General features: G+C 46.7%; 1 protein-coding gene across 7 annotated transcripts in view; it reads left to right on the forward strand.

The window, feature by feature from the left end:
• Nucleotides 1-1,633: 1,633 nt before the first annotated feature.
• Nucleotides 1,634-27,015, forward strand: part of LOC146355431 (uncharacterized) — a 39,192-nt gene continuing 13,810 nt past the window's right edge. For 2 of the 7 annotated variants that reach the window (XR_014787172.1, XR_014787171.1), the window contains exons 1-7: nucleotides 1,634-1,874; nucleotides 3,112-3,160; nucleotides 5,922-6,392; nucleotides 6,955-7,444; nucleotides 8,053-8,163; nucleotides 12,693-12,758; nucleotides 13,135-13,882. Coding sequence is in view for 5 of the 7 variants with exons in the window: in XM_084830605.1 (XP_084686731.1) it covers nucleotides 6,018-6,392; nucleotides 6,955-7,444; nucleotides 8,053-8,163; nucleotides 12,693-12,758; nucleotides 13,135-13,679 (1,587 nt within the window). In the remaining 2 variants the exon portion in view is untranslated. Of the gene's footprint in view, nucleotides 1,875-3,111; nucleotides 3,161-5,921; nucleotides 6,393-6,954; nucleotides 7,445-8,052; nucleotides 8,164-12,692; nucleotides 12,759-13,134; nucleotides 20,200-27,015 lie in introns of those variants that run through there. The other 5 variants (XM_084830605.1, XM_084830607.1, XM_084830609.1 and 2 more) reach the window with 5 other exon arrangements.

The raw sequence follows: 27,015 nt of genomic DNA on the forward strand, positions 1-27,015 counted from the left end.
TTCAGCTTTTCCTCCCTCAAAGGTGATCCTCCCCACCCTTATTTATTTATTTATTGCATTTATACCCCGCCTTTCTCCCTCTCGCAAGGAACTCAAGGCGGCTTACATTATCCTCCTCCTCACTGTTGTATCCTCACAACAACAACCCTGTGAGGTAGGTTGGGCTGAGAGTCTGTGACTGGCCCAAAGTCACCCAGTGAGCTTCCATGGCCAAGTGGGGACTAGAACCCGGATCTCCCGGCTCCCAGTCCTTCACTCTCACCACTACACTACACTGGCTCTCAGTGTAAGGCTCTCTCCTTAACCTTGAGACATGAATGCAGGAAGATCTCTGGGCATGTGGAATTGTTGATGCCCTTAGAGATCATCTGGGCTCTCTTCCACTATCACTGCCTCCTTTCTTCAGTGGGCCAGGAGGAAAAAAAGAGTATGTACACATCCCTCACCATAATGAGAACACAACCTATTAGGTTCTGCTGTAACTAGATTTACTCTTCTTTCTCCACCTCCTCTGTTACTTCCCCCTTGCTAGGGAGCTGCTTTCAAAATTTTCATCTAGACTACCTGATCAGTCGTTTTAAAAACATTTTCTCCTCCCTTTCAAAATCCTGCTAAAAACATCCTAAAATTATTTTAAGAACCTTTCATGTAGTAGAGGGTTGGGGGAAGGTGCTCCTCCACATGTTTGACCGCAACTCCCATAATTTCTGACCATTGTGCTGATGGGAGTTGCAGCCTAACGGCGCCTGGAGGGCCACATGTTCCCCAGCTCTATGCTAAGGGGAGGAATAAAGACTCGTTCCTTTGCTTCTAGGACTGCAAAGAATAAGTTGGAATTAATCTAGAGGCAAGGCAGAATTAATCTCCAGCAGTTGTTCCCTGACCTGACACCCTCCAGATGTTTTAGACTTCAACTCCCATCAGCCCCAGCCAGTATTGCCAATGATCAAATAAATAAAAATAAAATAGGAATGCTGGGAGTTGCTGTCCAAAACACCTGAGGGGCATCAAGCTAGAGAAGGCTGATCAAGAAGCGAGGCAGAATTGATCTAGTCCATACGGGGATAGTTAGGTAGTCCAACGACTTTCCCGCTATATGATGGGTGATGCTAAATGCCTCCTTTTAGCAGCAGGCATGTTAGATCATTTAGGGTGCAATCCTGTGGCTGTTTAGGCAGGAAAAAAAAGTCCCGCAACTCCCAGCATTCCATAGCCAGCATGCATGTTCAGGCGTAGCTGGCTGGGGAATGCCGGGAGTTGTAGGATTTTTTTCCTGTTTAAACACGCATGGGATTGCGCCCGTCAGAGAATTTGTGGCTGGCTGGCTCGCTCAGCGCTGCAAGCAACATAAAACACTCACTTGGGGCACCATGTTTGGGGGCGGGGGGGGAGCTCCGGAGGTATCTTAATAAGCCAACTGTTTCTGGAGAGTAGCTAATAATAATGAATTATCAATAATATTTAGTAGCAGTAGTAATAACGGCTTTATTAGGAACCGTAGGTGGTAAGGATAGGCGACAACAAATTTTCAGCGAGGCGAAGAAGTTCAAGGCAGGAGGCTCCACGCAGACGCACCGACTTCCGCTCACCGCGCTCCCTTCCCCGTGGCGGCCTGCCCGCCTGCCGCCCTCGGGCCAGCGTGAGGGAAAGAGTTTACTGCCTCGCCTCACTTCCTGATTGGGCGGGGGAGCTTTTGGAATGTTGCGAAGGGCTGGCCGTGGCGCCCTGGCCAATCACAGGCGAGGGGCTTCCGAATTTTCAACGCGGCTCACGCCCCGATTTCCTTTTGATTTGTTTTTGGGCAGCTGCCGCCGCTGCAACACGGAGCAGGCATCGGACTGAGTTTGTTTCTCTCCTACTCCGGTACTCGCAAGGTGCTTGTTTAGTTTAGTAGATGGGGCTTGGGTGGGTTGTGCGTGCGCCGTTCGTAAACTGGGCAACTCCCCCCCCCCCCCAAACGTGTGCAGTGAGTTAAACTTCCTTGCCTTGGATTAGCCAGCCGATGGGGTGGGTGGTGGTAAAAGACGGGGAGGGGTTTCAAAGGGCCTAGCACAGCCTTCCCCACCTCGGCGCCCTCCAGAAGCGCTGGACTACAACTCCCATCAACCCCAGCCAGGGTGGCTGGGGTTGATGGGAGTTGTAGCCCAGCGCTTCTGGAGGGCGCCGAGGCGGGGAACTCTGGCCTAATATTGCAATCTTTCTCCTTCCGCCCAGCCCCTCAGACTGAGTTCGTAAGAAGGAAGGAGTGGTGAGTAGCCAGGCGAGCTGTTGGATGTTTCCAGACGAGGCTTTTATTGTGCAATCGCTCCGCCTCGTTCATGGAATTTTACGGGTGCCGGGGAGGGGAGGTTGGGACAACGAGATGGCGATGTCGTCCATTTGTAACTCTCCCGTGGTTTCCCACCGCTTCTTCCATCTTTGTCGTGGCTGTGGCTGTGGTTGTAGTTGTTCTTACAGAAAATACATCTTTTCCCCCGTAATGGAACAGCTGCACAATGCCTTTTGATTGGGAGCGCTCTGAGGCGTCCGTCTGGAAGCACCCTTTGTCTCCGAGGAAGGGTGTACGAGCTGTGTGCTGTGCTGTGCTACAGCAGAGGCAGCGCGCAAGGGGCGGGCGGGGGGAGGCAGCGGGGTCCTTCTACTGAATCCCAGATGGCGGCCTCCTAGCGCTACCAATCAAAAGGCATTGGACAGCTATTCCGTCCTTCCCTCCTTAACAGATTTTCTGTGGTAAGAAAAGGAAAAAAAACCAACGGAAGCAGCAGTGGGGAAAACACGGGAGGGTTCCAAATGGAAGATGGCGCCATCTGGAACGCTGTAAAATTCCATGAAGGAGGCTGGGCGGTTGCACAATAAAAGCCTTATCTGGAAGCACCCTGGGTTTCTTTTTGAAAGAATCCTCTCCGGCTTGGTGCTCTGCAAAGAGAAGGGTGAGCAAATCCATCTGCTGCCAAGCAGTTTGATTTCTTTCGGCTAAAGCGGTGATCCTGTATCCACTTACCTGGGAGGAGGCCCTATTGAACTCAGTGGGGCTTGCTTCTGAATTAACATGTACAGGGTTGTGCCGTTAGGTACTACAAGACACTATTTTTTCTTTCTTTTTTGCTACAGCCTTTCTGGAAGCATAACTACTGATCTTGCTTGCTTGGTTCCTGTAAAGGTAGCACTTAATTTGAACATGATATGAAGCTGCCTTATACTGGGGGGGACCAGTCTGGGGACTCATCTAAAGTCCTGGACCTTTTGCCTTGGGGAGAAAAAAGGCCTAAGGATTCCAGAGAGCCATCCCAGCTGACTGCCATGGAATGCCTGGGTGGGGCCTGGTTTTGGATGTTTGGTGGTGAGGAAAAGGCACTCTGTACATGCATGTAACTTTACAGATGGCAGGATTTAGTTTTGGTATTAAAAATCAAATCCTATGTGTCTGAACCCTGACAAGACTGAATCCAGGGAGGGAGGGGCAGTTGATCTTTATCATGTTCAGTGTTTAATATTGCTGTAGGCTTTGGGGCAGGGAGGCGGCAGATTGAATAGAACAAAGTTAAAGGGATCAGTAGGACTGGAGGAGATTATCGTAATGGACCTTGCAAGTATCTCCTTCATTAGGGAAATTACAGGCAAGTGGCCCGGGGTGTCTAGAAAAGAGTTGGCTACTCTCCGGGAAGGTTGTGAGGGCTTTTTTGGCCAAAGGGCTTGTCTTTCTCTTCTGCCCCCGCCCCCAACCCACTTCTTAGCCTGGGGGAAGGGGGAAAAGAACAATAGCCTGTGTGTGAAGACAGACTGCAGTTTAAGGCAGACTGAGCACTGGGGTTTTTTACTCTGTTAGCAGCATGGCACCCTCCAGATGTTGCTTGCCCCTTCTGTCAGCTAGCAATGTTTTGGAGTGCTGACTGTCTCCCTAGAGCAGCCTTCCCCAACTTGGTGTCCTCCAGATGTTTTGGACTGAGCTCCTATAAGCTCCAGCCAGCATAGCCAGTGGTCAAGATTGCTGCAGGTTTTAGTCCAAAACATTTGTATGGCATCAAGTTGGGGAAGGCAGGGGCAAAGGGTCAGTACTGAAAGAGATGAACCAGCGGTCTGCCTCTGTATCAGTCAACTTCTTGTCGTCTTGTGGGTTGATCGTCCCACATCAGTGGCCTTGTTCGCATGTAATGATAACTATTTAATTACGAGCAGCAAGCTCATGCATGCTGCCCAATTGCTTCCTCTGCAAGCGGGAGCAGCTAAACAAACATGAGTGAACGTTACTGTGATGTGTGAACTGGGAACTCTGGCTTGTGTCTTCCCCAGTGAACCAGAGTTAGGGATGTACGGATTTTGTTAAATCTGTTCTGTCTGTGTTTTGTGGATTGTCAGGCATCTTTCCGTCTGCCATCTGCTCATTGACAGAATTAGATTTTTTTTGAGGATGCACAAGAATTTCATTTCACTTGCATTAATGCACATTAGCACAAGTGCAAATTTGCAAACTCCCCCCCCCCCAAGTAAAAAACCGGTCCACCGAATCCATATGACTAAGAAAAAGCCAGTCCACTACGGAATCCACAGGTCACATTCATAGAAATCTGAACTCATTTGAATCCATTGGAGATTTCTCCAACATCGCTAGGCAGAATCATAAGACAATAACAGACCAGGCCTTGTGACTGGGTTTTGGGGGAAGAATCAAGCCGGAGTTCCCAGTTTGCACATCACAGTAAGCCAGAAGTGGAGAAGCTGTGGCCCTCCAGATGTTGATGAATTACTGTTCCCGTTCATCACCATTGGCCAGGCTGACTTGGGCTGATGTGAACTGGAGCCCAACATCTGGCAGATCCTGGTTCCTCAGCTCTGTGATAAGCAATCTACTAGTGGAAGGCCTGTTGTTTGTTTAGCTGCTCCCACACACCGCATCGTTCACAATAAGCTAGAATTTTTTCGAGGTCACCAGGTTGGTGAAGACTGTTCTAGAGTCTTTGGAATTCCAGCTTATTGTTACGTGCGAACCAAGCCAGTGAGTGAGAAGGGGAAGGATATATTTGAGGAAGGCTACTTTTTCTTTTGAAAAATTGTGCTGTTTCATTAAGGATTAAAAAAAAAAAAACACCCTGTGAAAACAGTATCCCAGGAAACTGTAGGTTATTTTCTAGAGCATCCTTCCTCCAACCACTCCAATCATCGGCCAGCCAGCATGGCAACTGGAAGGGCACCAAGTTTGCGAAGGATGTTCTAGAGACAATGTTACGCTATTCAGCATCAGGTTAGCTGAGAGGTGAATTGACACACTTAATCTGACTTTCTCCAGGTTGAAGAAAATATCTTATTTATTCTGTTTTTCAAATGTATAAACTGCCTTCCTCCCAAACTGGATTCCAGGGTGGTATACATAAAGGGAAAAAAAAGGGTGTTTAGTTTAAGCCAGCCCTGGCTGTATCCACCTAACAAAATTCATTCCTTCAAATGGACAGTAACTACAGCAGTGCGGGGGGGGGGGGGGATTAAGTGGCTGTTCTGGCTTGCTTAGAACCAAGTTAAACATGACACTGCTCACACAATTAGCAATTACATGAATGGTGTTTGTTGTTTTGAAGTGTAAAGAGCAGGCATGGGTTGGAAGGGCTAATCTGGGTTGGGAAAAAGAGCTTAGACTAATGGGTGGTATAGAAATGTAATAAATAAAAGCATTGCAAGGTAAAAGATTAAAGACACCATCCCTATCCTGGCAGGAGCCTGGTCCAGATCAGGCGCCCTTCATCTGCTACTTACTCTTTTTAGGCTGAAATCCTAGACATACTTACCTGGGAGTTAGCCCCATTGGATACAAACGGACTTGCTCCTGAGTAAACATGCATAGGATTTCTCTGCTAAAAGAAAGTCCATGCTAACCTTGTGAGTGGTGTTGTGATTATTTGGCCCTTATTCTGTCATGCTTTTAATTTCAGCTCAGCACATGCCCAGCTCCGTATTGTGGCACTTCCTGGAAAGGAAACACCTGGCCAACGTTTAAAACTGGAAATAAAATTAAGGAGGCTATTATTATGCTTCAAGGAGAGGCAGCTATGGCATCTGGGGCCCCCATCAAGGAGCTCTGCGAAGAAGCAACTTGTCCCATCTGTCTGGAATACTTTAAAGATTTGGTAATGATTGATGACTGTGGGCACAGCTTCTGCAAAGCCTGCCTGACCCGGTACTGGGGGGAGTCCGCAGATGCTTCCTGCCCGCTGTGTACGGAAGCAGTTCAGCAACTGGAGGAAGGAGAGAAAGCAGAAGGGGGCATGCGTGAGAGGCACCAGGAGTCCCTGAAACTCTTGTGCAAGGATGAGGAAGCTCTCATTGGCTTGCTGCGTGACCGTTCCAGGGAATCATGGGAACACAGCGAGTTTCCTGTGGACGAGGCATCCCAGGAATATAAGGTAGGAGCTCCCCACAGAGGCTTTGATCTCGTTCACATAACTCGATAAGCCAGAGTGTGGGTTGTTGTGTTGTGTGAACTCAGCCATGCTAACAAACCATGTTAACCACAAACATCCCACAGTTCACAACCCAGCAACAAGCCATGGTTTCCCCTTGTGGGTTGTTTGTGGTTAACAAGCCACGGTTTGTTAGCGTGGCTGGGTTCACATAACACAACATCCCACAATTCAACAACAACCCACACTCAGCCCACACCCTGGGTTGTCATGCTGTGTCTGTGAGAGCCACTTCCCAATGCTCTCCTGATATCCTGTCAATCTCTAGAGTGACTGAGAAACGGAACCCAGAATTAGGCTGTACAGCTGAAGCAGCAGGGCTCGTTCTCAAAGTAGGGGTCACCAGGAGGAGATCTTTCCAACCCCACCATTGGGCTGGAAGCCGTGGGCAGTAGCCAGTGCAAAGCTACCACTAATGCATGTTGCACCAGCCCCAGACCCTCCCAGGTTGCCCACCCCTGCATTAGTATTTTGATCCTTCCTCTTATTTTCTCTATTTTAATAGATGACCGATAACAGCAGTGCGGGCACCAGCAATGGCCGTAAAGGCCGTGGTGTCTCATGGCGGCACAAAGAAACCTTGGATCTGCTGGACATCTGGGGAGAGCAGAAGATCCAAGACCAGCTCCGCAGCAGCCACCGAAACATAGACTTCTTTGAATACATAGCCCAGGAGATGGCCGCCCGAGGCCACCGCCGCACTGCGGTGGAGTGCCGGTCCAAGACCAAAGTCATGAGGCTGGAGTATAAGCGTGTGATCGGTCACAATTCCAGGCCTGGGAGCAATAAGGTGACCTGTCCGTTTTACAAGCAGCTGCACCGCATCCTTCGCGGGGATGCGAGTGTGAAACCCAAGCGGGTTTCCCGCAGCCTGAATTTCAAACGTGGGCCGCGGCAGGGAGCAGCAGCCGACCCCCCGAGCTCGGAGGAGCATCTCTCCCACGAGGATCTGCCCATGATTAACATTGGAGAATACCTGAAAGAAGAGAGCCCTGGTAAGCTGCCGTACTGGCAAGTGGCAATTTCCCCAGCAGATTCCCCTTTTTAATATACATATATAGTTGCAGAAATTGTGCCATTCTGTCATTTTCATATTTCACCACGGCAGTGTTTATTTAATTACCTAGCTAACAAAGGAATTTCTTGCATTAAAAGAGATGTCTAAGCAGTTAATGAAAATACAGTATAAAAACCCAGAAGGGTTCGTGCCTGTCTGATTTGTAGCGGTAGGAAATTCCATTTCAGCAGTACCGATTCAATGTGATTGTTTCTGGGGGAATAGATTGACTGTTGGTATACCCAGCAGAGCCCCCCCCCCTTTTTTTTACGAAAGAGAGTTGTAGTAGTTGCTCTATTGTGTAATTTTCCTGTTTACCCAGTATTAATTGAATTCCATTTCTGAGGTTTTGTTTTTAGAGTGGGGCCTTTTGGCATGAAATTGAATATTTATGGGCTCCGATGTAGCATTTTAGCTTCCACTGATCGTTGTGCCGGGGGGAGGGGGGGCCTTGGTGATTGGCGTGAAAGGGGAATTTTTGGATGCCCTTTTAATTATGGCTGCAGGCTTGTGGTTTCTTTCTATGGGGTTCTTTTTGTTCTTCAGACAACACAGGAGATGGAATGGTGTCTAGTAATGGTGCTGAGGAGGAAATGGCAGAGACAGAAGGTATCAACATTATACAAGTTGAGGAGGAAGGCAGCAATGAAGGCAGCGGTAAGAGTTGGCTCATTGGCTATCTCACTATGAATGGGGGTGGTAGTCTCCCAGGGGCGTCATAAGAGGGCCAGCTGGGCATGGGCCCCAGATCTTTTTGAGCTGTGCCCTGGACCTTTTTAACTGTCCTAATTGCTATTTTTATACATTTTCCCATTGACTTGCATTAGAAAACAGAAATGTCCATAACTTTTTTAGTTTGTAAGATAAATACATGAAATCTGGAGACCTGGTAGCCAGGCAGTTAGGTCTAGTGGCTTTTGTGCTAGTCACCAGTAAAATTTGCTATTTTCAATAAAATCTGTCAAAGCAAAGAGCTATATTTTTTGTGTACTTCCACATAAGTGCATAGAGTTTGGGGACCTGGCAGTAGGGATTCGCGGATCCCCTACCTGCTGCCGGGTCCACATCACTGGTGATATGGCCGGCCACCATTGCCATGCTGTATTGCTGGGCTAACTCTGGACGCAAATGGCGTCCACTACATCAGCCGCCTTTTGCGGCTGCATTTAGGTTAATCTAGCAGCTTTACGGCCGCAAATGGCATAGTGGACGCCATTTGCGGCCGGAGTTAGCCCAGCGATGCGGCACGGCAATGGCAGCTGGCCGTATCGCCAGCGATGCAGACCCAGTGTCCGGCTCCGCAGGATCGCTGCATGGAGGAGCCGGCCTGGATAGATTCCAGACAGAGGCGGAGGTGAGTGCCCCGTTCCGCCACAGCCTCCCTCTTTGGGGTCCGTGGCGGAATTCTCTGTCATCCCAACCTGGCAGCCCCTGATGACTGAATCTGCCAAATTTCAGGCAGTTAGGCCTAGTGACTTTTGTGCTAGCCACAGGTAAAAATTTGCTTTTTTCAAGAAAATGTGTCAAAGCAAAGAGCTATCATGTTTTTGTTCTTCCACATAAGTGCATGGAATTTGGCAACCTTGCAGTCCCCATGGAGATGATTGAACCTGCCACATTTCAGGCAGTTAGGTCCAGTGGCTTTTGTGCTAGCCATGTGTAAAGTTTCCTTTTCTCAAAGACTAAAACAAAAAGTAAAAACTGCCAAACCACACAGGGGATTAGGGATCCTAATCAGAAGGTATTTAAGGTGACCATTAGGAGGTCACTATCCCTAATCTCTGTTGTTGCAGCGGGGGGGGGGGGGTTGAGTTGCAAAAAACCTCTCTCCCCCTACTTTTCTGCTCTTAGATGCCCACTGTTGGGAACTTGCTTGCAATGAAATTTTGAAGAGGGAGAAGGAAAGGAAGAAAGAGCTTCATGTGAAATACTGGTATTTCACACAGCACCTGATTTTACTGCCCCAAACTGGAATCTTTGGATTCTGCAGAAGTTTAGTAGCTTCAGTACAGCAAAGGATCCAATCAGCCTCCACAAACTTCTTTCTCCCCCTCCATTTTAATTTCTCCGAAATAGCTATAGGATTCAAATTATTCCAAAAGGAGGGTTAGGACTATGTGACATCATGATCGAGGAACTGCTAAGCCTTTTAAACAGGTTCTACAGTTTTTAAAAAGCTAGAAAAAGCCCTCCACCACCTCACCTCATAAAATTAATTTAAGTACATGCAATCCTTACAAACCCTCCACAGCTTCCTAAATTCCTCTGAAGTACTACCTCTCTGAAAGGAGCCACTTGGCTTAGGGAATTCTCTCTACCCCCCACCTCAGTCACCATTCTTATTTTCTTCCCTCCCCTATCCTGTTCTTTCTTTCTCTCTCTTCTTTGTTCCACCCAGAGCATATCTTGGGGAATTCTTAAAGAGAATTATCTTCGGTGGGCAAGAGAAGTTCTGGACTGTATTTGACTTTATACAAACAGACAAGAGGGTTGGGTTTTCTCCTTCTTGCTCGGTCTTTGAGAAAAGTGGGTTCACGTGGTTTCAGAGAAACAAATCTGGGGCTGTTTTGTTTGTCAGTTGCCATTATCCAGCAATAGAAAGGGCTGTAGCTCAGTGATAGAGCACACGGTATGCAGAAGGTCTCAGGTTCAATCCCCAGCATCTCCAGGTAGGGCTACGAAAGAATCCTGCCTGAAACTTTGGAGAGCCGCTGCTGCCAGTTAGTGTCAACAATTCTGCGCTAGATGGGCCCAGGGTCTGACTCAGTATAAGGGAGCTTCCTATGTTCCTATGAACAGAAAGCTTTAATAAAAATAGGAGGTTTTGGTTTGTTTTTTTTTAAGTGGAAGGGAGATAAATACTGCTGATTTATACAATCCTATGAATGCCTACTCAGAAGCCCCATTATGTTTAATGAGGCTTACCCTCAGGAAAGTGTGCATAGGATTCCAGCACAAGTTACTTTTGCAGGGAGGTTTGCACCCTGATGTCCTGCATGTTTACTCAGAAATGAGTCCTGAGCTGTGAGCATGGTACTGCAAGCTTAACGCAGTGCCTACCCAATTCCGTCTAATGAATTGACTACCCTTTCAGCTCAGTCCTGTGCATGTTTTGTCATTTGTGGGGTTTTTTTTTTTCATTTTGCATGAACTCTAGCTTCAGTGGTGAAGGAAAGGCACTTAGCACATGCTCAGAGTTTCTCCATAACTTAGCCCTAGTTTTGAAAACAGACTCATTGGCTGAATCCTGGTGAAGTTGAGGTCTTGGCACAAATGAAGTTATGGGGAGCAAGATACAATGAGAGCTTGTGCATAACAAGGAGGAGGTAGAGAAGAGTTGCACAAAACAAGACATCTGTTTTTATGAAGAGTTGCTGGAGGATGGTAGGATGAGGAGGGATGGCTGCATAGAGTGGAATAGAATAGGTGGGGGAGAATGTAAGTGCTCAGCGGTGAAAGAAAAGCATTCTGCATATGCTCAGAGACACTCTATATTTAAGAACATAGGAAGAGCTGTGCTGCATCAGACTAAGGTCCATCTAGTCCAGCATTTTGTTTACACAGTGGCCAACCAGATGCCCACGGGAAACCCAGAAGTAGGACATGAGTGCAATAGCACCTTCCCACCCATGTTCCTCTGCTGCTAACATTGGTGAAATGTAAATAAATTCGAATCATTCTAAATTTTCACGCATGTATCTCTTTCAGAAACTTTGCGGGTTTCTCGCCTGGGTACGCCTCTAATGACCTGTGCATTTTCATACAAATTTACCCAAAAAACTATTGGGGAAGGGGTGAAGGGAAAGCAAATCATTCCCTTCCCGAAATTGGAGAACTCCCCTTCCACATGAACTGTGGCACCTATTCTTCTGAAACTTTGCTGGTTTCTTGCTCAGGGACAACTGTAAGCTGTCTGTAATTTTCAGAACAATGGTCCACAAGAAAAATAAGAAGAGAAGTATGCCCTCTTTTGGAGACTGCAAAATGTCAAGGCCACCCTTGCATAAAAACCCTTGTGGCTATCATTCTGAAATTTGGAGGCATGATCTCCTCTGATGGGGCAATGAATCCTGAAATGTTTATCCAATTCTCCCAAGTAATAAAAATGTTATGGGCAGTTCTCTTTAAAAGAAAATCAAAATATAAACCCTATAAAATAAAACCTATTTTTCTGACATTGGGCAGATGTAATCCCCTTCTAGGGGGCTACTATGCCTGAAATTATCACCCAGTTCTGACCAAGAGAAAAAAGTTACAGGGTTGTTGTTTTTTCAAATGGTAGTCAACAGGAAGTATAAAGACTCATTTTTCCAAACCTTGACTCAGGTTTGGTGCTGAGCTGAAATGGTCCAACTACAAATTGGCCCAAGCAGAAGCGGGATGTTTTCCAAAATGCTGAATTGGGGTTTAAGTTGAAGTGGGGTAGGGGGGTCAGTGCACACTTATGTATGTATATAATCTATACACACACGCAAGCACACCACATACACGCACTGCACACACACATATATATATTAGAGGTGCACTTAGACTCAGATATATATATTTGTGTTATGGGCCTGTGCCCTGGATCTTTTAAGAACCTAGCAATGCCCCTGATTTGCAGGGTGGGTAGACACTGCTACGACCTCAGGAAGGGACTCTGTGTTCCAATCTCTCCCCCACCTCACAGCTGGTGCAGATTTCTGAGATCGCAACAGTGATCTTGGATGATGTCGTAGCGGGCATTCTGGTGGGTGGGGAACGGAGCAGGAGAGAAGAAAACAAGATCTGAAGAATCCTGTGGCTTCTCTGTTGCCCATCCTCTCCCATTGCAAGTAAGTGAGCTAGACAGGCATGGAGGCCCATCGGGGGGGGACAGGAGTAGGAACAGGAGACAAAATCATTTCCATCCTCTCCCATTCTGCCAGTAACAGCCTAGAACAGCATAGGATTTTTGAAAGCTTCCAATTTCGGAGGCTTCTGTCTAATGGGCAGCAGTCCCATAAGGATCACACCCTCAATGTGTTTTATTCTGAATCTTTGGATTCATTCATGTGTGCCCTGGTGCGTGCAGTGCATTTATCTTGTTGTGCAATAATGGGCAGTACAATTTAAGGCAGAATTTCTGTTGTGCGAACTCAACTCTGTTGCTCCATTTTAGTTTTGAATTTTTTGCTATGTTTTCGCCCTGAAATTTTCCACAGGAAGAGATCTGGATTCTCAGAGACCCCAAGTAAGCCCTGAGGCTCAGGATCCCCTAGACAACATGGGTATGTATTGCGAGTGCACAACTTGTTGTTGTTGTTGTCGTCTACAACATACTCGATGTTCAAGGACGGCATCTTCCTACATACCTGAAGCAGGGTTGGATACAGATGGCTTAGCATTGCAGCTTATCCAACCAACTAGACATCTGGTCTATAGCACAGACACAGGGCAAATATAGAAATCAATAACATATGGTAGCTATGCTGTCGTAGGAATTGTACAATTTGGAATGAGGCCAATTTCCCTGTCTTCGTTTCGGGGTTGAAAGTGTGTGCTTTTGTCTCAGGGTGTGTGTGCGTTGAAAACTGGCAAGGTTAAGTTGTACATGTCCCGTCTGGGCACATTTCTGGAAACCATTATTTTTATTTTTTCACACAGATGCTGCTGCCAATCCAAAGGCAGCACTGCCTCCTGGAACCCGCCTTTCCATGATGAGGAGCAAGAAGAAGCGGGATAGGGCCGAGAGCATGTTCCAAGTCTTTATGCAGCAGGCCAAAGAGGAGTACAGGATGGAGCAGGAGGAGATGGGCCGTGACAGAGTGGTATTGGAAAAGTTCTTGAAGGTGTTTGAGCAGGAAGCAACAGATAGCCGAGAGGAGAGAAGACAGTGTTTGGAGGCTATGCGTGCAAATTGTGACATTTTACAGGGCATCGTGAGCAGCTTGAACAAGCTGACTGATGCCATTGTCAGCCAGCAACAAACCAGCATTGGGAACCAGCCTACTGCCCGGCACCCACTGCATTCTGCCACTCACAAGGAGAATTTACCACACAACCCCGTCCCTGTTGCAAGGAGTGTTCTGCAGCAAGAAGCGATGCCCTCTCACCCTACCAGTTCTACTAGCACCCCACCAAAAAGTGGCTCGCGTAGGCCTACTGCTGTGACTCACACTCCACCTAGGGTTATGTGTAATCTCGGGTAGCGAATGACAAAGCATCCCCTTTGGACTCTTATTCCTAAACGGTACTGGAATGTGGCTTGCGGCTGGGCTTGGGTGGAAGCCACCAACAGATGTGTTTTCAAGGATGTGGGCGTGGGATGATGCACAAAGCACTCCTTTGAAGGGAAGGGAGCCACTGAAAAAAGACAAGAAGTGTAACAGTGCACTACGAAGGAAGTCCCATTGTACGTCAGGTAGCTTTCTCCCTTTGTGTGCACTAACCTTGGCTGATTCTAGGCAGATTCCCTTCCCTTTCCTCCTCATTGCTACGGTGGCTTCTCCTGGCAGCTATCAAAGCAGCAAGAAGAATCAACCTAGTAAACGATTAACTCCCACTGTGATGGCTGGGGCCTACTCTCTAATAATTGTATCTAGGAGGCTTTCTCTCTCTCTCTCTCTCCCATCCTCCCACCTCATCCATTTTTGACAGATCTTGCAAGGTGGCTGCCAGTTGTCCCAACTTTGCACATCAAGTCAAAAAGGGGGATGGTCATAAGCTGGCAAGATCCCTTCGAGTGCTTCCTTACAGGAAAAAGTGTTTTGATGTGCTTGAGTGTTGAGCTGCTGCAGGGGGGTGGGGGCCACATGCAGCCCACGGGCAGTGCATTGCCTACCTCTGACTGAGCTGATGTTCTGGGAAACCCATGGGCTCGAGCCACCCTCCTGAAAATAGGTTGTAGGGAGAAGGTACAGGCTGTTCTTCACCACCATCTCTGTTTTCAGGAAAAGGCTTTGAAGCCATCTACCTCCTCATAGTTCACTTGCTAAGAGCGTTTTTCCCCCAAGGAAACATAAGAATCATATAGAGAACTGCCTTGAAAATTCTGGTTTTATGAATGAAAGGAAGGGAAAACTGAGCATCCCTTGGTCAATTCTCTTAGTGTTGTGATAGTATCATTAGCACAAATAACATACTGTTGCTATAATGGTGTACACTCAATTTTGGCAAATGACATATACTATGCTGCATGTGACTGACCAAGCCGGTGTACTGAAGCTAATTTTGTTTGAAAAAAGCATGCACAACATACACTCACGTGGCGAGCCCAAGTCTGCTTTATGAGCAGAGACCCAAATTAAGGGCTAATATTTCCTGGAAAGAAATGAAAAATTTCATTGTCTCCCTCCCATCCCTGTTGTCACAAGGGTGGTAATCCTCATTATATTCAGGAATCAGTACGGGCTTTGAATGTCGAGACCATCCTGCACTGCATGTCCCCAACATATACTGTCACCACTACCACAGTATTCTGTGCCACTGGCAGTCTACTAGTGAGGAATACCGATCTTGCCTCAAGTCGGTTGAAGGCACGCTGTACTATATTGTGGCAGTGGCTGAACTGCCTGTTGAAGACGGTCTCCTGTTTGAGGTGCCCTCCGTAGTTCATGAGCCATATCTGCATGGGGTAAATGTCATCTGCCTGTAGTAATGGAATCTGCACACAGCACATAGCTATTCTGGGGTTCCCAGGGGACAAAAGCACCCACATTCATGGTCTGGCACAGTCCAGAGTTACAGAACGTGACTGCATCATGGTTTCTCCACCCTACTTTGATGTCAATAAACCAGCCAGTTGTCTCTTGAAGTAAGATGGAGTAGAAATTCTTGGAAGCCTACCCTCTAGGGGCAAGTATGGGCAGATGTGTCCTACCAACAGCACCAGTTCAGTGGGGGAACCCCATCTTCCCCAAACCACCCATGTGCTGTAGCAGAGAAAGGTCCAGTTAACAATATAGAGCTGTATCCAATGTTAGCCTAACTTAAGTCCCATTAATTTCAGTAGGTCTGCTCTAACTATGACTAATTGGATGCAACCCATAGAAAATGTGGTGGTTGTGTGAGTTACAATACCACCCTGAAAGTGTCTGCAGGTTGAAAGGTAGCCACCATGTGTGAACAGGTACCAAGAAGGGCGCCTTGCAAGCATAGGTTTTGTCAACTTGCCTGTTAGAAACCAATATGAAAGTGGTGCGGGCTGGACAAACTATTCATAACTGCACAAGTACTGTTACGGTGCTTCCCACTCCAAAAAGGTCCACAAGTGAGATTATGGCCACAACTACTTGGTGAATGAGTGATATTTTGAAATTTCACAAATACTACATTTTTCTTTTAAAATTGAGGTTTGTGACCTACCTTTTGAGAGTCACCAGAGCAGTGTCCAGTAGCTAAGTAGAAGCTGAATGGCGGAGTACATCTCCACAATTATCTCTCCCATTGTGGACTTCCTGACTCCAAACTGTGCAATAACATTGCAGAACAGAAAGCTGCTATCTGTCTATAGCAACAGATTTCTCTACTGTGATGGCATCACACTTGATAAATTACCTGTCTTCAGAGCTGGGGGGTCCAAGGATCTCTACAAACAGGTTCCTCTGTGTATCTGAGAATGCACAATCCACTGTTCATCATCCCAGATTTGGAGCACAAACTGCTTCCACCAGTGGTCACTAGCAGGGTAGACCCACCAGTGCCCTGGTACTAGAGCAGGGCTGGTATGACTATATAACACTAAGAAATCACACCAAATCTCTCTAAGTGTGTGTGTGGGGGGGGCGCTTTTAGATCACTGTAACGGTCCAAGGTGGTGTTCTGGTTTGGTGTGCTTGTAATCGAGGTACCTGAGAACTTGTGTGAGGGAACCTACTCCTATGAAAGTAACTACCCTAGATGCTGAAACAGCCACATATTTTTTCCTTCTTTACCCCTTCCTCCTCCTCTTTTTCCTCCCTGTGAAGAATTTTAGGTTGTAAACCTCTTGGGGCAGGGACCTGACCTCTTATTTTCTGTAAAGTGCCATGCACACTGATGGTGCAATATTAATACTGTGCGGATGCACAGCAATTTGGGTGTCCCCAGTGCAGAGCCTGAGGCCACCACTGCGCTTGTAGGGTAATACCCTATTGCCCGCTCATCTCTGTCGCTCCCCTGCCTGCCTGCGCATCCTCACCTGAGCAGGTAGCAGCAATTATGCTTCTGTATGGGACCCACAAACTATCCACCTGGCTAAAGATGTGAGGGGGAGGAGGGAAAGCAGGAGCAGGTGGGGAAAAGCACAGGGCAATGGGAGAGGGTGGGAAATGCCAGACAGAGGGCAAGAAAAATGATGAGGTGATGGAGAGGGCAGGAAAAAAAAATCAGGGTAATGGTGTGTGAGAAATGGAGAAATCAATGCAGGGCCCAAGACTTTGTTTTGTGTATTGTGTGTGTCTTTTACACATGCACACAAAACACATAGAAACTGGGGGCAGGGAATTCCCAATATTTTCTGATGTGCACAGGCCATCTTGTTACACCCACTGATGCTCAATATTCTGTGATGAGTGGGCATGCTCAATCCTCAGGTTTTGGGTTTTGGTGGGGGATTGCCCCCTTTTATTTGATGCTTTTAAAGAAACTTTCTTTGGGGTTTCTGCAGACTTCGGGGTTTTCCCAAGCATGCTGATACTTCCTTCTTATTCCTTAGTGGCCTCCTTTGGTTCTGTTTCTCTTGGCACTCACCACCTGAATTCACTATTAGAGGGTTTTATATATTATATGTAAGCCTGCAAGTATAGCCCTCTTGTGGGTGCATGCAGGGGATGCATTGGGGGGGTGGGGATGTTTCAAACATTTGATGCCACGAATAGAAAGACTCTCTTCCCAATGCTGTAGATACTGTCATTATATAGTTTAGTTGCTAGGTGGCACTGGCCTTAAATGGGTTTTTTTGGTGGTGTCAGAAGTTACCTGCTGTTGTTCTGTTCTTGTTGGAGACAGACAATAAAGTTTTTGCATAGTTTCCTGACTGGTGTGTCTTCCATGTCACCAATCATCACCTGCTTAACCTGAAATGGTGGTAGATTTGGAGGAGAGCCCCTGATGAAGATTGCAACGTTTGGGCAAGTTTGTGGTAGGACGCAGACCTTCGGGTAACCAAGATTTGGTTACGTGAAGGACTTTACATGTAGCAAGCAGCACTTTGAATTGTGCTTGGAAATGGAGCAGCAACCAGCCTAGCTGTTTGAAATATGGTAATCGTAACTCAGCCAGTTAGTAATCTAGTAGATGTGATTTATACTAACCGAGGTTCTGAGTAGTCTTTAAAGGCAGCCCTATGTACAACACATTGACTGGGTTTGGACGACACACCATGGCTCATCGTGGATTATGTAACCCACGATGAGCCACAGCACCCATAGGCACCATACTGTATATCCAACCCCCACTCGGGGGTTTTTATGTGGTGCGAACTGGTGAGCGTGGGTTATGTGAGGGTTTAATAATCCTTGCATAGCCCATGGTCTGTTTTAGGGTTAGCAAGGGTTGTTTAACCCTCATATAACCCATGCTTGCCAGGTTCACACAACAACCTGTGAGCAGGATTTGCATGTTCAAAATGGTGGCCTCACCATACTATTAAGTAACCCACAGTGGGTTGTGTCATGTGAACGGTGTCATTGCAGTAGTCTAACTTAAGAGGTTACCAGGACAAGGATAACTGTGGTCAGGCTATTTCTGTCCAAGAGCATATGCAGCTGGTACCCCAGCCTCAGCTAGTAAAAAGCAATTTATGCCGTGGATGCCCCTGGGCCTCTAGTGACAAAGCTGGATCTATCAGCACCCCCCCACACACACACACGACTACAAACCTGGTCCCATCCTGGTTTCTCAGGTTAACAGAACAACATAATGGTAAATTCCGCACTAGTGAAGTACCCACCAAATGGTTGGAATTTTTGAAATCTGCAGTTTGGCAGCTGGAGCTCAGTATTTTTGGATTTGCAAATAGGGCAGAGGATAATGGGAGAGGATTGGTCTCCTGGCTGTTGATGCAAATAGCCCTTAGGTCTGCATTGTGAGTGGCTTTTCCTTGCTGCTGTTTCTAAAGCAGTGTATCAGCTGGGAATGCTCTTTCAGATGGAAGGTCACGTGTTCCAGGAACATTCTATGACAGTCTCCCTTAGCTTTCTGATGGAAAGGCAGGGCCTGTATATTGCAGGAACCTGGAGAGACATATTATAGACCTTGCAGTCCATGTTGGTGAAAGCTGTACTACGATTTGCTCTCACTGCAATGTAGCTGCTAATGATGGGTAAGCTCCTCTCCCACCACTTGTTTTGAAGTGGGCTCAGGGAAAGCTGTTTTGTTTACTTTTATTTTACAAATGTTTAATTTTATTTCTAAGCCCATTTGACCCTGCAGTATTCCTCTGCTGACATCACTGGAGGTTTTCCAGGGCCAGAATGCCTTCCCCACTCTGTTTGCTTCCCACTAAACATACCAGCTGATGGCAACTCAGAGACCTCCATTAGACTCTAGCATGGAAGCATTCTGGGTAAAAGGATCCATGGGCAATTAAATTTCCATAGCTCCCAATGTATTTATTAATGGCACAGGATCCATGGGAATTACATTGCCTATGGATCCTTGCATCTTCTACACTGCCATGCAACAATGCAACAACCTGCAACAAAGCTTCATCACTATTGCAGCTACCCCCTGGTAAATTCAGAAGGGAAAGGAATGGGGCAACAGCGCCTGTAGAAAGGGATGTATGGTGCCTGGTGAACCGGTTCCAAATTGAGTCAGACTTCAGCATTCGTGTGTCTATGCCTGATTCAGAATGAACCTGTGGCTAAAATCCATGAAATCCGCAAGTTTTATTTTGAGCACAAGCACCACCACCTCCTTTTCAAGATTTGGCACAATCCCTAATTTTACTCTTAAAATGAGCTGTTCACCTAATATGGGTGGCAGAGGGAGACAACTCAGGGATGCCTTTGGGTCAGGGACTAAAGTTGCCCCCATTAACTCTATCAGGTAGGGACTAAGTTAGGGGCCAGCTGTTCTGCCCCATACTACAGCCCATTTACCTTGTGCAATAGAACTTAAGGGGCACTTTTGAGAACACAGCTTTCACTATTCAGCACAGCCCAGCCCTGGGCTCTGTTTGCAGTGGGCAAACCGGAGTTAGCCCACAAGAATGTCCCTACTCCCATCTGTGAGATGGTGGGAGGGTGTGAAATCTGTCAGCCGATCTTTCATGTCGGCCTACCTGATTTATTTATATGAAGCGTTTTTACCCCACTCTTCAGCTGAAACGCTCCCAGAGTGGCTTGCAAAGATAAATAATAAGAGAGTCTGATTTCTCAGACTTGCAGTCCAAAAGACACGACACAAAAAGAAAAGGGACTGGGAAGGAGGAGGGGGAAAGCAAACTTGGGTACAAGTTCTTAATTGCAAAGTTCTTATAATGACTGGCTGGAATAGAATCAATAATGAGCGGAGAGCCAAATGTTGCTGATGTCTTAGCAGAGCTGATGGAGTGGGCTTCCTCCCCCTCGCTCCCTCTGCTGCAGCCAGATGGGATGGCTGCTGCCAGGTGACAGCTGAGGAAGGAGCTGATGGAGCTGGCTTGCTTCCCTTTTAGTGCCAGGCATTCATATTGCACATATCAATGGTAACTGAAGCAGAGGAGAGCTGCACCAGAAGTCTTTAAAAGTGGTTTTCACACTTATTCAGGGGAACCTTGGAGGGGTGGGTGGGTGGGTTAGAAGCTTATCAGGAGTTCCTCAACAATGAACTAAACAGTCCGAGGCCAGGGTAACCAAATACGCTTGAGGGAAATACTTGTCACAATGCCTTCTGTGAGCTCCCTCATACTGCAGTGGGCCCCTCCAGCAGTGGGCTTACCTAGTGGCAGGCAGCTAGGAGCCACTATTATAAATTTTCCACCAGTAGCTTCCCAGTGTCTTGTATGGGACTTGGGAAAGCAGCTGCAGTTAGGATAAAGGGAAAACAGGGTGGCCTGGCTTTCAACCTGTAGCCAGTCTTCACATTCAGCTTTCTTCTATGCAGCCAGCTATAAGGCAGAGAGCAACAAGGAACAGGGCCTTCCCAGTGGTGGTGTCGAGGTTATGGGATGCTCTCCCCAGGGGGAGTCATTCAAAGCCTTCCTTGATGTTATAGCAAAGCAAAGCAAAGCACCAAGCAAAGACCTTTTTTATTTGCCCAGGCTCTGTTTTATATTTTTATTTGCTTTGTGCTGTTCTGCCATCTGCTGTTCTAGACCTTGGTGTGTTGTTGCATTAATTGTTAACATTTTTATTTGTATTATAAAACCATCCTGGGGGGTGGGGGGGATCAAGGATGGGATAGATACATAAATAAATAGCTTAGCCAGTCATTTGGGGGGTTAGCTTGTTTGGATTAAAATAATAGTCCCTTTCAATATCTGTAGATTATTTGTGCGTTCATATTTCACACATGGGGATGAAAACCAACCAAGTGCTTACAGATGTAAAAATCCTCACTCTAGCCTAGCCTAGCCTGGAACATGTCTGCAATGGCTGGGACTTTATACTTTTAACAGACTTTGGATTCATACATTTCTTACCTATTCTAGGAAATATCAGTTAAAAGGTAGTTGCTAATAAACTTATTTCACTCTCTTATGTGCCGTCGTGTTAATTACGGAAGATCCACTTACCAGCCGTTTCTCCCTGGAGGAGCAAAGGGGAAAAGCAGTCAGAAGGGTGGGGTGCTAGCTGTTGGGGGACTTCGAATCTATATTTTGTTGTAGCCCTGTTCCACAATATATGAACAGTGAGCTGTTCATTCACCAACCGAAGGAGAGAGACTGTTCTGTGTGTCCCCGGGAGCCGGCCCTTGGTTTCTGCTTGAGGCTCCCAGCAGGCAAGGCCTAGTGAACAGAGGACACTGGGATTCAGGGAGAGCCCTCCACTCTTACACCAAATCCAGTCACAGAAGCCTCTCTGCCCCTACATCATGGAAAACAGCAAGGCTTAGCCCCTCTGGGTGATAGTGTTTGTGAAACAAAGGGGAAGGAGGAGGCATGGCAGGGTTGGGGGGGGACAGGAGGGGTTAGGGAGGGTTTAGTCCTCTCTCCCCAGCCCCCAGTCAGCTGGAGGCCTGCAGAGATACTGGAGCATTCCTAGCAAGAGAATAATAAGCTCAGGCTGCCAGGCCTGATCTCTGTATTGTTCTGGAAGATAGCCTACCCAGGCCACCACTTCACTGTTCATATGAATGAACAGTGCTTGTTCTGCTGACATGACACCGCTTCTGATTGGCTCCCACACAAAAATTCCAGATCTGGAGATGCCATAAATAAAAAGATAAAATATACATGGAAGGGGATGAAGCTCAGTGGTAGAGCAGCTGCTTTGCATGCAGAAGGTCCCAGGTTCAATCCCTGGCATCTCCAGGTAGGGCTGAAAACACTCCTGGCTGAAACCCTGGAGAGCTGCTGCCAGTCAGTGTTGACAATATGAGCTAGATGGACCAATGGTCTAATTCCGTAAAAGGCGGTTTCTTATGTTACTTTGACATAGGTGTGAATAAACATTCTTGAGTGTGATGGGATGGCCGTTGAGCTTGACTTTTGTCCTCAAGGTAATGGGCTTGCTTGCAGTAGTCCAGGGTTCCCTGGGCCTTAAGTCAAATCTATCCATTTCTCCGCCTTCAGGCACTGCCAAAGTATGGGCGGCGTGGGGAGATAGAGGAATGAAGGTTTGAGACGGCAGGGGTGAGGCTGGTTGTATGCTCGTATTATTGCTATCTAAGTAGTAGAACAAATGTTGCAGGTTCTTCCCCCTCCCTTACCAGGGGCACTCTTGCTCAGTACTCCAACTGGCTTGGAACAGGGGCCTTGTGAGTTTTTGAACCTCATGGCCCACTGACAGCATGGGCTGCATTTTGAGAATGAGAGGAAGGGAGCAAATTAGTTAATGTAATCCATCCTGTGGTCTCTACTGCTGCTACCAGTAGCTCTGGCTATTGGGCAGTATAGAAATGTAACAAATATGTCTATTTTCCTGGCTGCCTACACTAAAAGAGCCCTATAACCTCTGTAATTTACTTACTAATCCAGCCAGCTCACCATACTGGGCAGTGTGGTAAGGCAATGACGTTTGGGGTGAAAAACAAAGCCATAAACCAAGGGTAAACCGACAACAAATCTGCCAGTATGACTCATCCACATCCAGGGGAGGTGTCTCCATGACAATGGAAGGAAAAGCCAATGGTAGCTTCACCAGATTTTCAAGGAGCTGGCTTTGGTCCATGCAGGGCTCCACGAATGAGTGCACCGCACCATTCTAAGTCCCTTCACAGGAACATATTTCCAGGTGGCGTGGGGGGATTGGAGTGAACATCACCAGACTGGCAGGGACTGATCAACCAATGCAAGAGGCTCCCCCCACAATGCAAGAGGTTTCCCCCATCCTTCCTTACAGCTGACAAAGTTGCAAACAAAGCTTCACATTGCTGACAAAACACCTTCAACATAGATCTTCAGGGCCTTTAGGAGAGTTAACCCTCTGAATACTTGAAGCACCATGGCTCCAAGCAGCCCCCTTTCTAATCCCCATTCTCCTTTCCGCTGAAGCTCCCGATGCTGCAAAGGATCGAAGTTGCGAATTTATTACTTCCAAAAAGCAGGGAAGCAAACATCAAAGACACGCAGCTTCAACATTAAGGCTCCTAAATGTGTTATTTTGAGGCATGAGAATCTCAGTAACTTCTGGAGTGCGCATTTTGGGAACAAGCCTCATTGACCACAATGACAGCTACTTCTGAGTAGACACACACATGTTTGGGCTGGGAAACATAGGGATGGGAAACCAGCCCCCTTTCTAACCCGATGCAACGCAGGGTCAAAGGTGCAAATTAGTTACTTCCGAATGACAATAAACCAAACAACGGAGAATTGCAGGTTTGAGATAGCGCTTTACAGCCTTTAGGGAATTAGTGCTTTAAAATGCACTATTTCGACTGAGGGGCATCTCTGTAAATTCTGAAGTGTGCATTCAGGGGACAAGCCTCATTGACCACAATGGGAGTTACTTCTGAGTAGACACTAATTGGTTTGTGCTAGGTAACACAGGGGCAGGAAACACCCTTTGACTGGGGTCACGGTGAAAGGCACACCCCTGGCCAGGGCTAGCATATCTGAGGTAAATGGAGTTGGGGCTCACAACAACTATACCAGGGAGAACCTGACTTAAGGAAAGGAATTGGACTTAAAGTAGGCTCAGGAAATCCTTTTTTTCTGCAAAAAGCTCCAGGGTGGCTGCGGGATTGCCACAACATCATGTGCCCCGAACAACCTTGAAACAGAGCCAGCTCGCAGCAAATCGACTGGAGGCACCCCTAGGATAAGGCTATTGATGGCTACTAGTTATGATGACTATATATTACCTCCAGTATCAGAGGCAGTATGTCTCTGAATATCAGTTGCTAGGAAACATGAGCAAGAAGGTGTTGTTGCACTCATGTCCTACTTGTGGGTTTCCCACAGGCTACTGCTTGGCCACTGCATAAACAGAATGCTGGACAAGACAGGCCTTTGGTCTGATCTAGCAGGGCTCTTCTTACGTTTTTATTCCAGCTCTTCCTCCCAACCTCTTAGCCATCCAGGGGGGTAGGAGAATTTTGCTGTTTCTGTTTCTTATAATAGCTGGATTTCTTTCGTCCCCTTCAGTTTCCTGAGCTGATCTTTTGAATGCCTCCCCTGGGCAAAAACAGCCTCTAAAGAGAAGACAGTAAGTTTATAACTAAAACCAAACACAAAATGTCTGAACAGTTTCATTCCTTCACAGAAACACACCCCCTACCCTAATCCCAACCCCCCAGGATAGTTCCTATAAGCTCCTAGGGACTTGTACCAGCTAATTCCTTCTTCTCCCCTCCCGACACCCCTCCCCACCATTCCTTTTTCCTTCAACTGACAGGTCAGCCTTCTTACATCCTGGAAGCTCTCAGATCCTTGCCAGACAATTAACAACCCTTTCTCTTTGTTACAGGTTAGTAACAAAAGGGATCGAGTTCAAGGGCCAAATTCCATTTTGGAGAAGCTCTCGGTGGTGGGATGTATCCAAAGCCAAAAGTGGTGGGACTAAAAATATCAGCCTATTGTCCCTTAAAGCTATTGCTGCTAATAATTAAGTCTTAGGAGAGGCATTTCCACCATTTAGAATGGGAGAAAAAAACCTGAAAAAGCCAGGAAACTACAAAATGATCAGCAGTCAAGGAAGAGTGGGAGGGGCCATGGAAGGGATGGGGTCATCTGGGGAACCATGGTGGGCTGGATTGGGACCCCAGGTGGGCCAGATTTTGCCTGCTGGCCAGAGGTGCAACACCCCTAGTATAAGATTTTGGAGAGCCAGCCCAGTCACCTGTAGTTATAACTTGAAACAGACTTTTACCGGTGTTCTGTTGTGCATACGTACCATTTGTACATCAATTGAGTCTTGAGTTCGTGCTTGTGGTGATAGAGCAGGCTCCCCACTTCAGGACTCCCCAATGTGGGGGCAGAACAAACTGGGATGGCCCTGCTCTCTTCCCCCATGTGATTACACCCTCATGCAGGATAATAGCTGAAAGGGACTACAGGCAGAAAAAGAAGTAATAGTTCTGCTTGATTGCACACTAGTTGGACCCCATCTGGGTTGCTTCCAGATGAGGCATTAATCTGCAATTGCCACCATTTGTTCATTCCATTTTTACGGGGCAGTCACATGACATTATCGAGTCACTGGCCAGTCGTGTTTTCCCCATGCTATCTCCAGGTTTTTCTCATGCTGCTTCTGTGGGTTTTTTTAGACTGCGGATAATCCAGTTTATATATTTAAAAAAAAAAGTGTGGAAGAGCAGCACGATCTCCACCCATGTCGGAGGGGGTCTTAGCACTGCTCTTCTGCCTTTTCAGTGAGCTGTGGTTGTGACATGTGCACTGTTGTATCAAAGAGGTGAACCTATCACTCAGTGCACCTTCGCTGTAGCGCCCAGTTCTTCCTGCCCAGCTTGGTGACCTTTGTTCAAGAGAGTTGAGAGGGGAAAAAAGCATCCATCTCCCCTCTTTGCCTGTTCTCTCCCTGCAAGATCCTGCAAAATGCTCCCTGCCCCCAAGATCATTGTATTTCAAGTCCCTCCTCAAGCTGCTGTCTCTGCTGCCTTTATTCTCTGCTGACTCCAGACTCCTCTTTGCTTCCCTCCCCCCTGGTTTGTTAGCCCAGTCCAAGCCACCTGCTAGCAGAATAAATCTCGGCTCCTGAGGCAGCAGCTGCGAAAGACAACAAAAAAACAAAGGCAGTAGAATTGATCATAAGAAAAGCTCCATATAGTGTGGTATCTTCAGCTTTTTTTTAATATAAAGATTGCCTAGCTGATCTCTGTTTCTGCTTTCTACCAACCAACGAATGTATCTAGTTCGTTCCAGATGGAGTTTAAAGTTAACACCTGGATTTTATATTTTCAGAAATGAAGATTCAACAATTGTCTGTTCTTTTCTTATTCCAGAGTGGTGGTAGGGGGACTGAAACTTGAAACCATCATATCACATGGCAGAGCCCAGTGTGAATGTCTGCAAACCCTCCTCCTCTATATCATCTTAAGACTCTGAGCTTTTCTATACATGGCTGTTAATCTGCTGTATCTGCTTTCAGTTTCGTTGCAGAATTGAGATCCAAGCCCTACACAAATAGCTTTTCCTTTCCCGCTTTTCCACTGCATAACCTCTAGGTGGCATGTTGGTACAGCAGAAAGTGCAATTACACAAGTGGAAAAAGCGTTTTCTCTTGCTTTCAAATATAATACCGCATTATCTCACAGAAAGTGCTGTTTAAAAGCAGAATTAAACTGGAGGGCCATGAAATCATCTAAAGAACCTGTAAAATGCCCAGAGAGCTTCGGCTATTGGGCAGTATAGAAATGTAATAAATAATTAAACAACCGTAAGTAGGGAATGACGAGCACACAATAAATGCCTCGTGTAGAAAAACTCTCTGACTATGCAGACATCTTGACTACAACATTCAATCACTCTTTTTTTCCTCCTACCTCCCTCTAACCTGCTTTTTAAACATCTTGCCTGATTAGGAGATCTTGAAACCTTGCACATTGTTTGCGATCTTTGAAAGAGAAATCGATAAAGGAACGAATACATAGTTGAACGATGGGTCCTGGGAGGGGAACTAGTTTTTTTTAATTAGATCCTTTATTATTTGCACCATTTCGATTGTCTGATAACATTAAAACAAAACAAACCACCACCACCGTGCTGTTTCTTAGTAATAGTTACACGGAGTTCAGAGTGGCACTTGTGTTGGGGAGAAAAACACTCCTTTTTGCTTGCTTAAAATCTGCTATCTGTCTCAATGGAAGAATGCTCTCTCACCCTAGTATTTTGCATTTTGAGTGGGACAGGATGCAGTGGGAAGGGGAGGGAGTACCAGTGATCTCTTTTTAAATCTTTGCTTGTTAGGGCATTTGTGCATGCCCCTCCCCGTTTGTTTTGTTTCTATTTTACAATCT

Source organism: Heloderma suspectum, chromosome 2, assembly GCF_057233095.1.
Source record: "Heloderma suspectum isolate Gila_16-S chromosome 2, 16-S_ref, whole genome shotgun sequence".
Classification (NCBI taxonomy): Eukaryota; Metazoa; Chordata; class Lepidosauria; order Squamata; family Helodermatidae; genus Heloderma; species Heloderma suspectum.